The sequence below is a fragment of the Canis lupus genome, chromosome 26 (genome assembly GCF_011100685.1).
Source record: "Canis lupus familiaris isolate Mischka breed German Shepherd chromosome 26, alternate assembly UU_Cfam_GSD_1.0, whole genome shotgun sequence".
NCBI lineage: Eukaryota > Metazoa > Chordata > Mammalia > Carnivora > Canidae > Canis > Canis lupus.
Genome location: NC_049247.1, coordinates 3,177,646 through 3,197,563, shown reverse-complemented (window position 1 = coordinate 3,197,563; position 19,918 = coordinate 3,177,646). Strand labels below are relative to the sequence as shown.

At 49.7% G+C, this 19,918-nt stretch overlaps 1 protein-coding gene across 1 annotated transcript in view; it reads left to right on the top strand.

Moving 5' to 3' along the window:
- Nucleotides 1-19,918, top strand: part of TMEM132C (transmembrane protein 132C) — a 203,009-nt gene that overhangs the window by 88,003 nt on the left and 95,088 nt on the right. The window contains 1 exon segment of the mRNA NM_001197119.1: nucleotides 9,054-9,200. Within this exon segment, the coding sequence (NP_001184048.1) occupies nucleotides 9,054-9,200 (147 nt within the window).

Genomic DNA, 19,918 nt, shown 5'->3' with positions numbered 1-19,918 from the left:
GGCCACCGAAACATTTTCCACCTCCTTGAAACCAGTCTGTCCCTCATTTCCTGTGGTCTCCATTCCTGTAGACAGACAGAGAGCTGCCCCAATAGGAAATTTAGGAATGATTCAAGAGGATGCCGCCAGTGGGCAGAAAGCTGGGATCCATCTACACAAGGCCACTGTCCCCCAGGGCTCTGCTGCCCCAGGTCAGAGAGTTACTGGTGGAATGGGATGATGGTCTTCACTGGGGTCCCAGTGGGAGACAGAGAGATAGGAACCAGCTCACATTAATAACAACAAAATGCCGAAAAAGCATTTTCAATACTTTCATGACACAGGGCCCTCTGGATTTCCCTTCCTTCCATGTCCTGAAAGATCATGTATCAAAGCTGCATGCATGAAGGAAAACTCTGCATTTTAAAATTATGTGTATGTCCGTGCTTTCCTGAATGTGTTGTGCACACTGGTAGTATGGGATGTTACTTTATGCAATTCATGAACAGGCTTTTTAAAAATTTTACTGTCATGTATTTATCTTAATGTGCATTTTGAAAAAGTTTTGTTTTTCTTTTGTGGTTGGTTGTTACATGCACTTCCTTTTTGAAAAAACTATGCTAAAGCAAAAAGAAGTGTCTTGTTTAAGGAAAAATAATAAATGATGTCACAGAGAGTGTATGGATATGTCAACAATTTGAGGGGAAGGCTTGGGGAAACCCAGGTGGAGATCTCACAGACCCGTAACCTGCAGTGAGCACCAGCCCACAATACCCAGGGGAGCCATGCCAACCTGATGACATTGTAAGAGCAGCACAGAGGACACTATAGAGACCCAGATCACAGGTTAATGTTTGTTTTCTTTTAACTGTTTTTGCAATACCGGGAAACCCAGCCTCTTCTCTCCACACATCTAGCTTCATAGGACTTGGCATGTTACCGGGTGGAATGGACGTGAACATAAATGTGCAAGTGTTATTTCGTGGAGGGGCAAACGATCAGTGTGTTATGCCTTCATACACAGCAGGCACTACGTGCCAAGCACCATCCCCTCTGTTGTCAGCTGCAGAAGCCGTCATGAGTATATAGCAGGAGCCTGTACCCCTGCAGTGCGCAGCCAGGTAGGTGGGGGTTGTTGAAGGCACAGCTATGTGCAGGGGGACATTGCCCCCCTGCTTGTTCAGGGATGTCATCATCTTGCATCATGGTATCTCCTTGTAGGGGCCAGTCCAGGGGCGGGCTGTTTCAGAGGCTGCTTGCTTCTTAGCTTTGTCCCAGGCAGCCCTCTCTGAAAGCACGCACCCGAGACCATGAAGTCTGGAGATGTTCATTTATCACAGCCAGATTTCTCTGCCTTCCTCTCCATCCACTCAGTCCTTGGAGGAGTCCATAGACATCAGGTGCAGGTGAGCCCCTTCTGTGTACATTACCCAAAGGCACTGTGGTTTGGGCAGCTTGGTCTTTACTTTCCCCTTGCTGCATTATTCATGTAGCCAGCTGTTGGATAAGCATGCTGCTGCTGACTGCTCTGAGTGCCAGTTGTAAAAGACATAGGAAATGTCCACTCTGTGGCAGAGAGTGGTGAGCCTCCAACGTTTGCCTCTTTGCTGAGGGTCTCCACGGAAAGAATGAATGCAATATTCCAGCAGTGGAGCATCTAGAAGATACACTGGTTCTTGGGTAGAAGTTTGGTCACTTGGTCCATGCCTTGGGGTGGGGATGGTCTGCTCTGTGCCAAGAGGGGTCATATAAATCACTGGCTCTCAGCCAAGCATTTTTTTTAAAGATTTTATTTATTTATTCATGACAGACACAGAGAGAGAAAGACAGAGATAGAGAGGCAGAGACACAGGCAGAGGGAGAAGCAGGCTCCATGCAGGGAGCCTGACGTGGGACTCAATCCTGGGACTTCAGGATCACGCCCTGGACCAAAGGCAGACGCTAAACCACTGGGCCACCGGGGCTGCCCTCAAGGATGGTTTGATAACCTACCCCCATACACAAAGGCATTTGGCAATGTCTAGAGACACGTCTGGTTGTCACAACTGAGGAAAGGTGCTACCGGCATTTCATGAGTAGACGCAGCCAAATATCCCATAATGCACGGAACTGCTCCCCTGAGCAAAGTAGTATCTATTTCGAAGTATCAATAGAGCCTGAGTCGAAAACCCCTGATGTCAGTGAATAAAGCAAACCGGAAGGACACACTCATGAACAGCATTGCAAGCCTGCTGAGTCTACGTGGACCAGTCATGCGCAAGTGCACTTCCTGCTTCCAGGGGGGACGCTGTCCCACCTCCCACCCCGCGGTTTCTATTCTCATGTTTTCTGCCCTGGATTCATTGCTGCTTCTCCAATACTGGGCCATTTTCCAGGATGTAGAACAGATTCCTAAAAATTTGACAACTTAAAAGAGCAGATGTTTATTAGGTTGAAATTCTCTATGAACCAAATTCCGGGCTGGGGTCTCCCGAGGCTGAAATCAGGTGTCAGCCTGGCTGGGTTCTTGTCTGGAGGCTCTGGGGATGACTCTTCCTCCAAGACCCGTGGGGTGGTTGGCTAAACTCACTTCCAGTGGATGCAGGACTGGGGACCTTGCATCCTTGATGATGGGTCGGGGCCACGTCCAGCGTCTAACAGGCACCTCCATTCCTGGGCTCGTGGCTTCTCCATTCTCAAGGGCAGCAGCCGCAGGCAGCACCAAGTCACGTGTGGACCCTCTCTGGTAGCCCCTTGCACTGCCAGCCAGAGAAAAGTCAGCTTACACAGGGCTGTGGTGAGGAGGTCTGGCCAACCTGCGTGCTCCCTAGCATGAGATCAGCTGATCTGGGTCTTCCATTCCCGTCTGCATCTGTGAGGCCCTGGGAGCATGGCCTAGTTTCGTTGCTGAGGGATCAGGGACAGGGATCGTGGGTGGCATCTTCTGGACCCTGCCTGCCACAGGCCTCTTGCGGCAGACTTTCCCTGCTGGCTGGGGGCTCCCCCATTGTCCACATGGGTGGGCCTCACCATCTCCCACCTCTCCCCTCATCAGCTGTCCCATTTAAAATTGCACCTGTCTCCCTCCTCATTCTCTCTGCAGCTTTACTTTCACCTGTAACCTTTGCCAGCACCTGACATGCTGTGCATTTTGCTTATGTTTTGGTTTATTGTTTGTCTCTCCCACCTGGATGTGAGCTCTCCGGAGGAAGAACTGTGGGCTCCTTAGATTCTTCTCACCAAGATCAGCACTGGTCACATGGGACCGTGTGCCACATTCAGTGAGTGTTTGCTGGATGCCTAAACATCATGGTGGCTTAAAAAGCAGAAATCCAGAATTTTACATGGGAGCATTTTATTTCATTTTATTTTAAGTAACCTCTGTACCCAACGTGGGGCTCGAACCTACAACCCCAAGATCAAGAGTCACACGCTTTACCAGCGGAGCCAGCCAGGCTCCCCTCTTCTGATTTTATTTTAATGTCGGCAACTGTATTCATTTGCTAGGGCTGCCATAGCAAAGTGCCAAGGTGATGGCTGAAAGGGCAGACGTATTGTCTCATGGTTTGGGGGGCCAGAGGTCCAGAATCAAGGTTCCTTCTGAGTCCTCTCTCCTTGGCGTGCAGATGGCTGGCGTCATCCTGACCTGGCACTCTCCCTGTATGGTGTCTATCTACAAGCTGCCCCTTCTTCGAGGAACGTGAGGCCATCGGTCCTTGTGTTTGGGCCACCCCATAGCTGCCCTGGAGCTGGATTCCCTCTGTGTCTGTGAGGTCACATTCTGAAGCACTGGGCTAGGAGTTCAGCATATGGATCCGGACGGGAGTGCAAGTCCACCCATAATAGCAACTATTTATATTTTTTCCTCTTTTACATATTCTGCAGATCAGGTTCAGCCGACTCAGCCTTACAGGACCAGAGATCAGTGGTACCCAGCCCTCCCCTAAGCCCTCCTCAAGCCACACAGATGCTCATTCCAGCAGCAGTCATACCAGTGGCTTCTAGAAGTTCAGTGGCCGTGAAGAGCTTCTAAGGAGAGCATTTTACGTAGAGATTCCAGCTCACCCCAAGACAGATGAATCGGATGGCAGAAATTAGGCTTTCTGTGTTCAGAATTTGTACTCAACATTGATTCTCTTTAATCATCCCTATATTACACTTGAGTCAAGCACCTTTTGAAAAGAGGGAGGGACATGTTTGGGGTTGAATGCTAAAAGACTGAGGCGTGTGTGCAGGCAGCATGAGCCGGCTCTGGGGCACCCAGACCGGCTGGGAAGCACCCCCAGGACAGGCCCACAGCCGCGCCCTGTGTTGATTCTGCTCGGCACCCTGCACAGCACCTGCTGGGGAGCACTGCTGCCGACATTGCTCTGGTTAGGCGGCGCTGTCTCTGAGCATCCTGAGTCACCTTCCAACCCCAGCAACAGCAGACCCTTGGTTGGGGACCGCTGAACTAAACCACCCCCTAGACAGGCTGGAGAGGAGCAGAGGCCAGGGAGTGATTTCCCAAGGCCACAGAGCTCATCACCAGCAGAGGCTGGACCCGAAGCCGGCTTTTCTGCATCCACTCCACCGCCTTCTCCAGCCTTTGAGATGTTGAGCAGAAGTGGCCTGTCCCGTGCCAGCTGGCTCCTGGCCCCTTGCCCCGAAGCCAGGCATCCTCATGGAGCCTCCTCTGATGCCACCACGTCTCCACACTACTGGCTCTCTTTGCAAAACTCCACCCTGGGGACCCCAGATTCTTGCAACGGCCAGTTCCTTGATGTACCAGGGGACATCTAATGGTCTCATACAGAAAATGCCTAATTAACAAAATCAGCCTTTTAAACCCTGTGTCTTCCTCCCACCTGACACACAGATGAGACCAGCCACGGTGTCAGGCAGCAAGAGACCTCCTATCTGTGCAAGCTATTAAGTGGAAAGGACCCTTTGTAGCTTCAGTGAAACCTGGAGTCTTGAGCAAAATCCAAATGTGGCAAAACTGGATTTCAAGCAGTCACATTTCATGAGACATTTCTTATGGGTAGTAAAGTTAGAAGGTGTCCCTGGTAAGAGACTGATGGGGCGTGGATTTCCCTGTCTTGAGACAAATGGGGCTTTTGCGTGCTGATGTGTCCATAATGTCTATCCCTCAAGTATGCCCTGGTCTCCTTGCACCAAGGTGACACGTGTGTGCGGCACATCATTTTAACACAAGACTTGGGAGAAGTTTCCAAAGAAGAGGTGCCTGTTGCTGCTGACAAGCTCTTGCAGCTCTTGCAGCTCTGGGGGATGATGCTGAGTAGGACACCCTAACTTTGAAAGTGGAGATGGGGCTTGTCAACCTTTGGTTCCCTCTCAGTGACTGCCGGCATCGGGTTTGCTTGACAGTGTTGATCTATTCATGAGGATTTGTGACCTCCACTCGGGGAGTAGGGCAGGGGTAGGTGTGTGCATGTGTGTGTGTGTCATTTTCCAAGCTGAAACTCTGTGTATATCCTAAGGAGTCAAAGAGTTCTGCAGCGTTTGTTGGTAAACACTGTATATAGCATTCTCCAAGTGACAAGGCAATGGTGACAGAGCACAGATGGCGTGTTCGCCAGGGCCTGACTGTTCTGGCCTTTACTGTGTGGTTCCATATTCTGGGTGTGGTGGGGGTAACTCAGATCTACGTGAGAGATGTCCTTCCCATGACTACTCACCACGAAGAACCTGCACGTGAGCACAGGTGAGATCTAAGCAAGGTCTGCACCTGACGTCAGTGAGATGAGATCCTTGGGGGAGTTGGGGGAAGGGTTCATGAGAACATGGTGGTGGGGGTACGTTGGTTGGTTTTACAACTTCCTCTTAATCTCAAAACTTTCAAACTGAAAAGTGATTTGGAAAAAAATCCTGCAGGATTCTCTTTCCTTCCAGAGGCAAGATTCTTACCTTATATGGAATTCATGTCCATATTGCAGACTGGCATAGAGATGTGGATACACCACCCTTCTTTTGGAGTTTGTTCTGGGCAATATCTATAAATTTTCCACGACAAAGGACAAAATATTGCCCCCCATAAGGGCATTCCTTTCTATATCGCCATCCTTCCAATATAAGAATCATATTTCGTCTAGATTGATATTCAGTGTTTAAAATAATATAAGCATGGGTGCTCATCGCCGTAAAACCAAGTATGAAATTATGATCATGTTGGCTCTTTTGAGTGATGATTTCTTATCTTCAGGATTAAAAACTGACTTGGTTTTATTCTTTTCCTTTGTTTTCTGTTTATTGAGCTCTTGTATATTCCCAGGCTCTTGGCTGACTGTCTAGATCTCCTAGATCAGAGCATTTGTTTTGCTCAAATTCCTTAGGAGAATGCCTGTTTCTGGAGGGCTTGGCTACCAGACTCAACTGCTCACGGCGGGGGTCGGGGGGTGGGGAGCCAGGGGGGCTGTCCCTTTAGCCACCCTCCCTCTGCTTGTGTGTGGGATCCTCTTCCTGTGCCTCTGACATCAGATGCCTTTCTGGGTTACTCCCTCTCTTGATGGAGCACATCTTCAGGCCGTAGGATGCTGGATTTTTGGAGAGCTTGCACATCCAGAAACATTCTTCATAATCCAGCTGGTGTAGAGGGCTAGGTTGGGAATCACATCCCCATTGATCCCACAGCGGCTGCTGTGAGTTCCAAATCCACGCTCATCCCTGACCTTTCCCGCTCTCTGGAGGACTGTTGAATCCACTCCTCTGTAGCCCGAACTGTGTCCTATGCCTGGGTGCGGGTCTGTCCCCACTCACTGTGCTCATCACCAAGGGGACCCATCCAGCCTGGAAACTCAGGGCCTCTACTTTGGGGAAATTTCTTGAATGACTTCACTGATTATTGTTTTTTTTCTTTTATTTTTTCTGTTATTCAAATACTGAACCTCAAAATAGCCTTTTCTGTTCATCTTCTCTATTTCTATTTTTTTTTTTTTTTTTTTTTGCTACCTGGGATAAATTTCCTCTCTCCATCAGTCAGTCTACTGACCTTCCATTTCTGCTACGACATTTTTAATTTCCAAGCACTTGTTTGTTTGTTTGTTTTTTCTGAGTGCTTTTTTTTATTTCAGATTTATTTATTTATTTTAATTTAATGACATCCTGTTTTTGTTTCATGAGTATGGCATGTTCTCTGATCTCTCCATGATCGTGGGTGACAGTGTGAGTTTTAAAATTATGGTCTTTCCTGCATTGGCTCTATTTCCTACAGGTTGCTTTTCTTTTCTGTTTGCTTCTTTTGGTCTCTGGAATAATGTGGAGACTTTTCTTGGTGCCCGGCACCTGTAAGTGAATGAGGGACTAAACCACCATGGGAAGCTCTGAGCCCAGGCGCCCTGGCTGGCTGTTTGGAGAAGCCCCAATGTCCGCCTGAATGTCGCATTTTTCCCAGGGGAGCGAGGGCCCAGCTTTGGGGATGGAGGCTGGGAATCTCAATGATCTTTATGCATAGGGTCACATGGTCACTCTCCTGACAGCATGGCAATCCCATTCTCAATTCCCCAGGGATCTCACAGCCCCGGCGAGGGGTTCTGCACTCACCCTGTTGGGTGGGAAGGGGAACAATATATGCATCTAGCTGCTTCATAAACAGAGAATCTTCCTTATTGATCTTCATCCACTCTTGCGTGGGGACTGAGACCCCCGATCCCTGGGGCGGGTGACTGTGGCATAAGCCCTGCTGGTTCTGGCTTTTCCCACTGACCATGGGGGCTGCGTGTGGAAGGCTTGCTCCCGCGTACCCCTGCCCGCACCTTCTATCGGGTTTCAGAATCCGTGGCAAGAACAATCATATGGTTTCACTCATGTGGGAAATGTAAGAAATAGTGAAAGGGATTATATAAGGGAAAGGAGGGGAACTGAATGGGAAAAATTAGAGAGGGAGACAAACCATGAGAGACTCCTAACTCTGGGAAACACACAAAGGGTAGTGGAAGGGCAGGTGGGCGGGGGGTTGGGGTGACTGGGTGTCGGGCACTGAGGGGGGCACTTGATTGGATGCGCACCGCGTGTTATACTATATGTTGGCAAATTGAATTTAAATAAAAAAAAGAAAAAAGAAAAAAAAAAGAATCCATGGCAGCCGTGCAAGTCCCTCCCCACCTCATCTTTACAAATGGGGCTTCTGTTCTCCTATGAGCGGGATTTGGGGGACAGGACAGGTGGGTGTTGTGGTCCATCTACTGCTCTTCTCTCGGGTCCATTGCTGAGAACACTGAGGCTCTCGGAGGCTGAGCCCCCACCAGAAGGTGGGCCCTGGAGAAGAGCTTTCTTTTCTCCAAGTCCTGACATAGTGCACTTTGGTCGGTGCCTGGCCCAAGGAGGCCCAGCAGTCACCCAGAGCAGGATGAAGTCATGGAGCAATAACTAAGTGCTTATTAAGTGCTAAGCACTAAGTGCTAAGTGCTTATTAAGTGCTTGCTGTATGCCTCACGCTACTTTAATCTCTTTCTCTGTATGAATTCATCATTCAGCTTTATTAGCGGATCCATTACAGAGGGGAACTTGTGGCACAGAGAGGTTGGCCCAGAGCCACACAGCGACAAAGTGGCGAAACCAGAGCATAAGCCTTGGGGCACGGGAGTCCCAGCTCAGCCACACTCCACATCCCCTGACTAATGAGCCTGTGTTGTGGGAGCCTGCGCGGGGCACTGTAGGATGTTTAACTGCGTCCTGGGCTTCCCACTCCCTGACCCAGTGGTAACAAGGAGAAATGTCTCTAGACATTGCCACATGCCCCCTGCAGGACACTACCCCACACCAGGAGTGACAATGATGTGCCAAGGCAAGAGGATGCTCCCCTTGAACACTTAATGGGGCTACTTCTCGGTTTAGGGTCTGTCCAGGGACACTTCCCCTCAGATCTGGATAGCAAGATCCACAGCTCTGGAGTCTGGGGTCCTCCCCCTTCTACTCCATCTGTTCACCCCTGCATCACCACCCTCTGGTGCCCTCCATCCATCTCCACATGGGCCACGCAAATGTGGACAGTTGGACAAGGGGTGGTCGCCTGCAGCGTAGTGGAGCTTGGGCACATCTGCAGAAGCCAGGTCTTTAACGCTGTGGCTCTCTCTTGCCTGTCTTCATATCCGCAGAGCCAAGGTGAAGAAGGGGGTGAACATCCTGGGCACTCAGACCAGCGAGCCCCGGCAGTGGGATGTCAAACAGGAGATGGGGAATGGCGGAAAGCATGCTACCACCACCGTGCTGTGCCAGCGCCTGGGGTCCAGCACACGTAACAGGTAAGCACAGGGGACGCAGGGTCCAGTGACCGGGTCACCACCTGTAAGGCTGGCCTTACACTCACATTTAACTGCTGCTTAGCAGAGCTATTAACCCCTGGGCCTGGGAACCTGGAGGCACTTACATCAGCTGGCAGGACCATCTGGCAGCTCCAGGCGGGGCAGGCGCGGCTCTGGTCCTGAGTCTGTTGTTTGGGCTTTGGGTCAGAGGCAGGCTGGCATGGTTTGCTCTGCCTCCCGGGCCTCATGCATTCTCTGCACGTGGGCTCAAGTCCCTGGGCTGTGTTACCTGCCCTTGCCCTCTCTAGATTATCAGAGGCTGCTTTCTTCCAGGCACTCATTCCTTGAGGGTGTGATGTTGTGCTTTATGATAAGAAATAGGCATTTGGTCTTCATCCCTGTTCCTGGAACAGAGCTTCTAAAACCCTCAGAATTTTGTAAATGAGTGATAAGAGCAATAAAGGTGACTTTTCTTATGTTAATGATGTGACTTTTGGAAAGCTGGGTCACCCCAACCCCACCTGGGGTTGGGTCACCCCAACCTGGGTCACCCCAACCCCACCCCCAACATCTCCTGGGAGGGCAGAGGGGCTGGAGATGGACTTCAGTTCCCAATGGTCAGGGATTTAATTAGTTTTAAGCCTGTAATGAGGCCTCCAGAAAAACCTGAAAGAATAGGTCTCGGAGAGCTCGCAGGTAGGTGAGCCCATGGGGATTCAGGGCGAGCGGCACCGAGAAAGGACGTGAAGATGTCCGCCCTGTGCGTCTCCTCCATCTGGCTGCTCCTGAGTTATGTCCTTTAACCTAGTAAGGGAAGGTTTCTCTGAGTCCTGCCAGCTGCTGTCACAAACTAATCAAACCCAAGGAGGCAGTCAGGGGAACCTCGAGTTTATAGCGGGTGGGTCAGAAGCTCAGGTGACAGCCTGGACCTGCCACTGGCACCTGCAGGGGGCGGTGGGGGGTGGGGGGGAAGTCCCGTGGGATGGAGCCCCTACCTGGGGATCCGATGTCATCTCCGAGTGGACCGAGTCAGGATCACGTGGAATTGGAGGGCACCAGCTGGTGTCGGAGCGCTGCTTGGTGGTGCAGGGAAATGCACACATCGGAGCTGGTGTCAGAGTCGTGCAGGATTAGAGCCAGTCTTCAGTGAGGAGGGATTTCAAGATGGGGTGACAGCCCATGACAACGGTACATAAGGATGTGCTATGCGAGATTCTACACAGAGAACTGGATTATTATTTAAAGTAATTGTTTGCTGTGTATAAAACAACACATACTTGCTTTAGAGTATTTGTAAAGCACAGTTATGCGAGGGAAAAGAGCTAAATAATATTTCGCTGTTCTGCCTCCCAAGGATAACCCACAGCTAACGTGCTGGTTCATTCCCTTCCCGTGTTTTATACCTGCAGTAAATGCGTAGTCGGTTTATTTATCTTATAAATCCGGTATTGTAATCTATACATGGATTTTAAGATGCTTTCACTTCTACTGAAAACATTTTCTCTTGACGTTAAATTGTCCCCAAAAACACATTAAACGGCCTCGTGATATTCCATCATATAGATTTAACGTTACTTAAATAACCATACCCGTGACTTTAGACATTGCAGTTGTTCTTGACTTTTATTCTTATGAAAAACAATGCGGCAGTAAACCACCTTTCACATCAAGCTTTATCTACTTCTCTTTTCACTTGAAGTGGCTTCTCCAGAATTGAAAAGTTTGATCATTTTTAGGGCTCTTGGCACGTTCTGTTTGTGTATTTTCTTGATGGGAGTGACCCTAAAGGGAAAAGCAGCCCATCATTGGACACATTTTCTTCAACAAATGCTACAAGCCTGCCAAGGAAAATTCTGCCAATTCTCCACTTTGTTTAGAAACACCCAGTTCTTTGATCGTAAACCCTCTCTGCGGTCCTTCCTTTCATGGGTCGCCAGGGAAAACATCTGGCTGCCCGAGCAGCTCCCTGGTTCAAACACCAACCTTTCCCCTGATCACCCCAAGAAGGACTGTTAGTACCACATGTGGGGTGAGGGTCGTGTGTCCAAATGTTTCGACTTGTGAAGAAGTAACCAGAAAGAAATGCATGCCAGGGTCCTCTGGGTATAAGCAGAAGACCAGAGGCACAATTAAATCTCCTGAACCAAATGCACATAAAGTCTGACTAGCCCATAATACTGGTGTTGATTAGACAAATAAAAATGAAGGTATTCATTAACAGACAGTGAAGTTGTGCATGTAAGTCATTCTTCATGACACAGTCAGGAGGAGTCTCAAAGTGAGGGAGGAAGCCCTGTGGTGGCTCGTTCTTGAGGGTCCTGGAGGCAATCCTCTATGTGCTGAGTCTTCTGAGAGGTCTGCTCTGGGCCAGGTGTGTTTGCTGGGAGGTGAGCTGCTGGGTTTTTTTTTTTTTTTCTTTTTTTTCTGGAAAGCCTGTTTACCAGCACTTCGCTGATGGATGGGTGTTCATGCTCACTGCCTTCCTCGCCACGCTCTGCGGAAAGCCTTGGTTGGTATCCATGGGAGGTGCTGTGTGCTATGCCCAGCAGATGTCCCCTGAAAACTGAGTCAGATCTAGGCCACCCCCCATCAAGGAACCTGAATGAGGTGGAGACCTGGGACCAGAAGGACCCCAACTCAAGGGTGTTCATTGACATGGATGATGCAAGTCCCCCTGGGGAAAGAGGGCTACTCCCCACTGCCTGTAGAGCCAAGCACACTTGTTTCCTACAGCTGTGTGACAAAGTACCCCAAAGCTTACGAGTTCAGAACTTGTTTATTATCTCATGTTTCCTTGGGTGAGGGATGTAGGCACATCCTCACTGGGACCCCTTCCTGAGGGTCTGTCACTAAAAGGCAGTCAGCATATCCTCCACCAGGACCTGTGGTCTCATCCGAAGGCTCAGCAGAGCCAACCCACTCCCAGGCTTATGTGGTCATGTGCGGGATTCAGGTCCTTGAGGGCTACAGGACTGAGGGCCTCGGCTTCTTGTTCCTTTCCAGGTGTCTTCCTCCATCAGATCAAGCCTGTGAGAAGGTCCAGGGAGAAAGGAAGTGCCAGCAAATGGAAGTCAGAGTATTTTATTATATAATCTCACAAGTGACATCCACACACTTTTGCTGTATTCTGCTCATTAGAAGCAAGTCTGGGCCTTTCTCAGAGGAGGAGAGGACACAAGGTTGGCTGCCAGGCGGTGGGGGTCCCTAGGAGCCCTGCTTAGCCTCTGTGAGCCTGACGGCAATCCCGGGCTATGGAGGGCTTTCCGTAGTGATACCTGTGAACTCTCCTCAAAGGATGAAGGATGGGGGCAGGGGAAGGAATAGAATATGCAGGAACAGAGAATGACAGCCTTGCAGGCACAGACAGAGGCCCCACAGGCCCTGAAATCAGGTCCCTCACGCAGAGAAGAGCGCAGGTGTGCCCTGGCTGCAGGTGGCAGAGAAAGGACTTGCTGAAGTTCTTCCAGGAAGGGGGCTGGGCCATGAAAGACAGGGATATGGATCCCACACTGGTGGCTTTACCTGGCCTTCCCTGAGCAGGACATCCCCTGTCCTCCTCTTCAGATGGACTTGCCTTCCTCATTTAACTTAAGCCTAGTTGATTCGGAGGGAAGTTTTAGGTTCCTGCCTGGATTGGTGAGCTTTGTTCAATGCACTCACAAGTGATGATCCTGGCTTGTTCCATCCGAAGAGCAATTTATCCAAGGGATGTTGTTGGGGACACTGTGGTGTCAGCTTGGAAAGTGGGAAACCCCAGTGGCCCCTGCCCACAGTCACACCTCGTCATGGATGCTTGCATCGCTTAAAAGTCTAATCTGAATCAACTTTAAATTGCTCTGGGTATTTTAAATTCACCTGTATCTTTAGTGATAATATTCTTGAAAGTATACAGGCCAAGTACCTCTGCTAGGTCCTAACATGCATTACAATAAGCATACAATTATAAGAATTATTTTATAAGATGATCCTCGGTGATTAGGACCGGGCGTCATTCATGCATATTCCTGTCGTAATGGGAATTTGTGCCATGAATCGCCCAGTGTGGTGCACATTGCCCCCTGGGTCCCACTTCAGGCCCCCGTACTGCTTCTGTGTTCCTGCGTGGGCTGGTAGTCTGCTCTGGCGGCTCTAACAAAATGCCACCGATGGGGGCTAAAGAATGAATGTTTATTCTCTCCTAGTTCTTGAGCTCGAAGTCCAAGATCAAGATCCTTTAGGGTTGGTTTTGGAGGGGACCTCTCACTTCTTGGCCTTCCTGCTGTGTCCACACATGGCCTTTCCTGTGTGTACCCTGGGGGGGGGGGGGTGGAGAGGGAGGGAGAGAGAGAGAGCAAGCTCTGATGGCTCTTCTTATAAGGACCCTGGCCCTATCAGATTTGGACCCCACCCTTATGGCCACACTTAACCTTAATTATTTCCCTAATGGTCCACTCTCTGAGCACTGCCACATTAGGCATGAGGGCTTCATGAGATGAATTCCAGAGTGGGGGGACCCAGCCAGTGCCTAGCAGCAGGCCTTTCCCTAACACCCTGCACCTGTGTCCTTTGGAGCTCTGCCCTGGGCTCCTGGGCACTCTCACCCACTCTCCAGACTGTTAGGAAAGCCTGAGAGTTAACATTTTCGGGGTGGGGGGGCAGTCCTTGCACATGACGGAGGGGTGCAGAGCATAAAAACTCACCTCCTCTCCTCCCAGACAACTGTCAATTGTGATGGACGCTGCAGAGCTCCCCAGGGATCCAGGGAGGCTGGCACCCTCTCTGATCACATCCTGTCCCTTATGTGAACTGCTTCCCTCGTCCCCATCCCATGTCTTGTAGAATCACTTACAAGTGGACCGACGGCTCCAGGTCTGCTGCTAACAAACCCAACCTGAGATTCTCAGCAACATAACAGTCCCTGCTTCCTTCCCTGATGGAATGGCCTCCTACGTGTATAGTTGGGAGGAAGAGTTTGTTAGGAAGGCCTTCCTGTCAATGGAGCACTTTGTCCCCGGAGTCTAGAACTTCCAGGCTTCACATCCTGCAACCCCTCGTCCGTAAACCCTCAGATCCAAGAAGAGTTGGCAACTTTCCATACAGTCGTGTTGCACTTAGTCTCTAACCCCTAGATGAATATTTTAGCAGTCGGAGCATCCCGGCAATCATGCAAACTCAGCTAACAACCTACCAGATCGTACTTCATACTCACAGGGTGTCAAGCCAATGGAGCAATTAATGTTCTGTTCAGACACCCCCAACACACACACACACACACACACACACACACACACACACACAGGGCCATGAGTCTAAGGGAATCAAGCAGATAGCAAATGCCTCTGTGTCCACGGGAAGAGGATGCAGGATGTGGCTGGCCAGTTGCAACACTGGGGTGCACTCGGAGGTGCCATCGGTGTTCACTCCAGAGGGAGCCTCTCCTGCCTTGGCATTTTATCTCCCTCCCCACGTGGAATCCTTCCTCAAACCTGGGTATGAGCAGCTGGAGCTCGCCCGAGCAAGAACCCCAGGCAGCCCAGGAGGTGACCCCCACCTGGAGGGAGGGTCCAGCCAACCTGGGCTGGTGCCAAAGAGTCCGTGTGTCTTTGAACTGTGGATGTGCTGTTAAGTGAGCAGTGGGCTCCGTGTTGGGGATGCAGCCGCGGTGGCTGTGACGGAGGCTGGCGCCCTGGAAGTGGGGGCTCCAGACATGCCACCTAAATGACTCTCCACGGAGCCTCGCACACTGTGCTGGTGGTTACAGACCACCTTCATTAAAATCCATTCACTGGGGCAAAAATTTTAAAATTTTTCTATTGGGCTTTGTTATTAAAATATTGCTTTTAGAATCTCTTCCAGGAGGCAAACATAATTATCTTAAAAATAAAAATGTCAATAGTAGTAATACTCTATATAGTGCTTGGCATTTTACAGAGTGCTTTGTATACACGATTTCAGTAAATCTTTTCCATGGTTTCTCAAGCACTCCATTTGGCAGGCCACTGGGCAGGTGAAGAAAAGACAGGAGGGCAAAGGGAGGAAGCATCTGACTGTATATTTGTGCTGATGATAAAAAAAGTTTTCTTTTAAAATAACTTTCACGTCTATAAATAAATGGAAAATGCTCGAATCTGTTGCATGAATTAAAGGTGAGCGTAAAGAGCTACAATTGGAACTTACAAACCTTGTTGTCAGTGTCAGCGAAGTCTGTGCACCTGCTCAGGGGCTGGAAGGGGAGAGGAAAAAGAGGCACTAGCTTCAAACTGAGACTTTATCTTGCTTCTTTTTTTTTTAATTTTTATTTCTTTATGATAGTCACAGAGAGAGAGAGAGAGAGGCAGAGACACAGGCAGAGGGAGAAGCGGGCTCCATGCACCGGGAGCCTGATGTGGGATTCGATCCCGGGTCTCCAGGATCGCGCCCTGGGCCAAAGGCAGGCGCCAAACCGCTGCCCCACCCAGGGATCCCCTATCTCGCTTTTTTATCTTGTTATTAACCTTTTCTTTAATGCCTGTATGTCACTTTTAGCTTCAGAAAAACATATTCAAAAACCCATTTTGTGGACCTGTATTCCACACCTTATGTTAACTGTAACCATTATTGTGCATGTAAGTATTTTTATACAGGTGGGACCAGCCTGTGACATGTCTCCATTTATAAAGTGATGTTGCCAAACACCTGCCCCAAACTTAGTTATGTGGCTGGTTAATAACTTATTAAGTGGATGAATCTTTATTTAGAGAGTCTGCTACCACAGGGCATCATAGTCACTAACTTTTTCACAGAAATAAACCAGCAATGCACATCTTTATGCCCCTATGGCCTCTCCCGGTGCCCCTCACTTCCTGGGCGATGGCAGCGTCCCCTAGAGACTTGCAGATCTAAGCTACAGATTGGGTGCTCAGCCCACCGGCTATAAGCAGAGAGGATGGCCACATGGGAGAGCTCGGGAGGGATGTCTGTGTGGAAGCCAGACCACTTCACCAGGGGCGCAGCCAGCCAGGTGGATTGAGGGCCAGGCAGGTGGATGGAGGGCCTGAGCCCTGCGTGCTGGCAGGGGTGGATGGAAAACAGGATGAAGTGCGCCTGCCTGCAGGGCCCGCCCTCCTCCTTCTGGAGCCTTCCTGGTAGGAATGCAGCTCCCTGTTGCAAAATCTCCAGATTTATCTAGAAAAGCTGAAAATTCAGACTGTCATGTGAAATCTCCCAATTTTTAAACATTTGCTCAGATTTGTAAAATCACTGTGCAGATCCTGAAATAGGAATATTGTTGAGGAACGTGGTTCACTAGCGAGTGAATCGTGTGTAGTAGTGGCCAATGTGAGCCCATCACACGCTCCACTTTGGATGAGATCACACCTGTGATCTGTAGGGGGTTGGTTGTATCCTCAAGGTATAAAGTCTGCAGCAAAATAGCCATCCAGGCCTAGATAGAAAGCCTCCTTTAGAGGGACTTAGAAGTGAGGCCAGCCCTTTTGCAAGACTCAGTGTCCCCTGTTTACCCCACACAGTCCCTCCTGAACAGATAAAGGTGCATTGACCCCCTGTGTTTCCAGCATATTTGCAAACACACGCCTGTCCTCTGGTTCCTCATTTTCTTTTACCCTCGACTCTCTTAAGGGGCAGCCCTACCTGGGAACCTGCCTGGGCCTGGGGTCTGGTGTCCCCCCCCATTACTGCTCCCCTTGTCGCCTAGCTCCTGTGTGGTGGGGTGGCAGGTCAGCTGGCGTGCTCCAGCTGGCCTAGACTGGAGACGCTCTCTGGGTCCGTGCACTTCCCTGGACCACCATTTGACGCCCACCCTGCTCTCCTCGCTCCTTGGAACCAGCAGCACTCCAGCAGCCCCCAAGCCCGTCAGGCTTTGGCTCGGCTGCAGGAAAGACAAGTAAATCAGGCAGCTAATAAAAGGAGGGAGGCTTTTCCAAATGCAAAAATCACAGAAAATGGTGAATAAAATGCCCATTGGTATTCATGTACATCGTCTCCATTGCAGACCTTATGTCTGTAACTGTGCTCGGCTGTTTGTTTTGTGGAGAATTCTGGAATATGAATGTTGTCATAGCTGCTTCATGTAAACAGTTTGGGGAGAACTTAGGGGAATAGTACAGCAAGATAATCTGCTTTTCCCTGAAGGAAATTGCCCAGACCGAGTCTTCTCCTTAAGAGAGATTTGAAGATACCACAGAAAATACGCCGGGCACATTTCCAACAAGTGAAAATCTCCAGTCGATGGCATAGGCGTGCACTCCAGGTCCCCAAAGGAAGAGGTTGGAGGTGTCCCCATGCAGTCCTCTATATGCTCAGTGGGCTCATGTCAGCACCTGTGGCAGGAGACTTTCTTGATGTGCACATTGTGTGTGTTCTCCTTAACACATTCCCTTCTCTCCATGCTCAGCTTGTTGTGCCAAAGGCTAAAGCTCAAAATTATTGAGGTTATTGGTATTTTCTGGCATTTTTAGACACTAAACTCTCCCAAGAGAATTTGCTTAGAAGCTCCTGTGGGTGGGAGAACAGGTAGAGAAGAAGCTTTGAGAAGCCTGAGAGAAGAGATTTTCCTGGAGACCAGATGGCATCAAACATTGATCTGACGTCTGCAACGGCCGTGGGGTTCCTCCATGGCATGGTGTGTCTTATGCGTCCAGCATCCATGGTGGTTCATGGCGTTTCATCACATCAAGCCTGCCTACCGTGGAGGAAGCTGCCAGCTTTCCTCCAAGGAAATCAGCTTCTATAGAGAAAGAGCAGACCCTGGGAGTTCAACCCCTGGTACCTGGATGAGCCTTCACAACGTTGGACACATTGGGCACTCCGCCACCTGCCTCCCCAGATCCCACACAGGGAAGGTGGGATACACTCAGTTTCCAGATGATGACCCCGTGTATGAGAGGTTGTGTTTTCCAAAAATGTTTGCAACGGACAAATTCTCAACGTCCTCACCTGTGTGTACTTCTGGATGGCACTACTCACCCATTACAAGGTGGAGCCTTTGTCCTTCCCCTTGAAAATAGATAGGCTTTTGTGACTGGCTTAGTGTGAGCACACGTGATGGTGTGTACCCTGGAGAGCCAGCAGACAAGCAGCCCCATTGCCCTGAAGCCACCAGTCATTCCACCTGGAGACACCCCCAAGGAGCCCCTGACAAGGGAGACAGTGGCATCTGGCCGGCCATCCAGCCCAGCCCTTCTGGAATTCTTGGATTACAGAGACAGTAAAATGATCATTTTGGGCTGCCAAGTTTGGAGGGAGGTTTATGGCATAGCAACTTAAAACTAGAACCCAGAGCACATAGAAAGGTCGCACTGCTGTGACCTCCCACAGCTTCTCAGGGCCACTTAAACCCTGCTCTGTCTCATCCTGCACCTCCCAGTGACAGGAAGACATGCCCGAGTGCAGACATGTGGCAGGGCTGGTTGTCTCACCCCAAGCTTATTTCTTGGCATTATGCCCTGGAGCCTCAGTGAAGGCTTTTGGGAGGGTTTCTGTTTTTTTCCTTCCACCACAGGCTGACCTGCGGTCCCCTGTCCAAAATGAAAATGTACCAAGTGAATAGATCTCGGCATCTGTCCTGGGATGACGTACTGGGGCACATTAAGGGGTCTCTTGAGCTCTTGCCAGACCAGTAATGTACTTTAAGGGGAGGCTGTGGCCCTCATGCCATGGCCCTTGAACCCAAACAGGTGGCAACGCCTCCATCATCAAGCATCCCATGAAGCAAAATGGTGCCACAAAGAACAGCATGGCCTCTGGAGCCAGGCAGGCAACTTGGATTCTAGTCTCAACTCTTCTACCTGGGACCCAAAGAAATTGTAATAAATAAGTAATAATAATACTGATAAATAACAGCAGTACCTTTGTCATGGAGAACTCGTGGGTATTAAAGATGCTGGTCTATGGTGCGTGCCCACAGAGACTGTTGGTTCTTGTATTCCCCATGGAGTGAAGCTTCTGTAAGTTCTTCCTGACGTGTTTACACTTCCTTGCATTGTAATCGTGACAAGGCACAGCACTCTTTCCTTGGTGACACACGTCAGTCATGGAGCCACACTAACCCATTGGCTGGGACTTCATCCCCAACATTCCACTGGGGCTCCATCTGCTCATCTTCCTCCTCGTCCCCCTGCTGATCCTCTTGGCTCATTGTCTTCTCAGACTTTCAGTAGCTGGCTGGCTCTGGGCTTTGCTCCCACCCTCAGGGCACCCTAGTGTATAAGGGACAGCACAGACGGGTGCCGAGGAGCAGCGGTAGCCGGCAGCACCTGTGGGTTGAATATTCCTAGCTTTGACTACCTATAAGCCAACTGAAAGGTCGAAGGTTTGTTGTAATTTGTCACTTTACTAAGGCACATTTTCCCCTTATGCTTTTATTATTTTTTTGCTCTTATTTTTTTTTTGTTTTGTTTTTGGAGAAGTGGGGGAGAAAAGGTAATGTATTCACACAGTTCCAAACTCAAAATGTAGATAAGCCCGCATGCAGAAATCTATGCCTGCCGTCCGCTTACCCAGCCCCCTTCCCGGAGGCAACCAACACCAGCACTTTACCATTTACCTTTCCAAAGACATTCTCTGCATATGAAATCGTGTGCGTGCGCGCGCGCACACACACACACACACACACACACACATTCCTCCCCCACTTCAACTTTAAACAGAATTGCTTCTTTTTTCCACCCACTCACATACCTGGTAATTTTTCATATCAGTCCATGAAGTTCTTTATTATCCTTGAAAAAAGCATTTGCTTG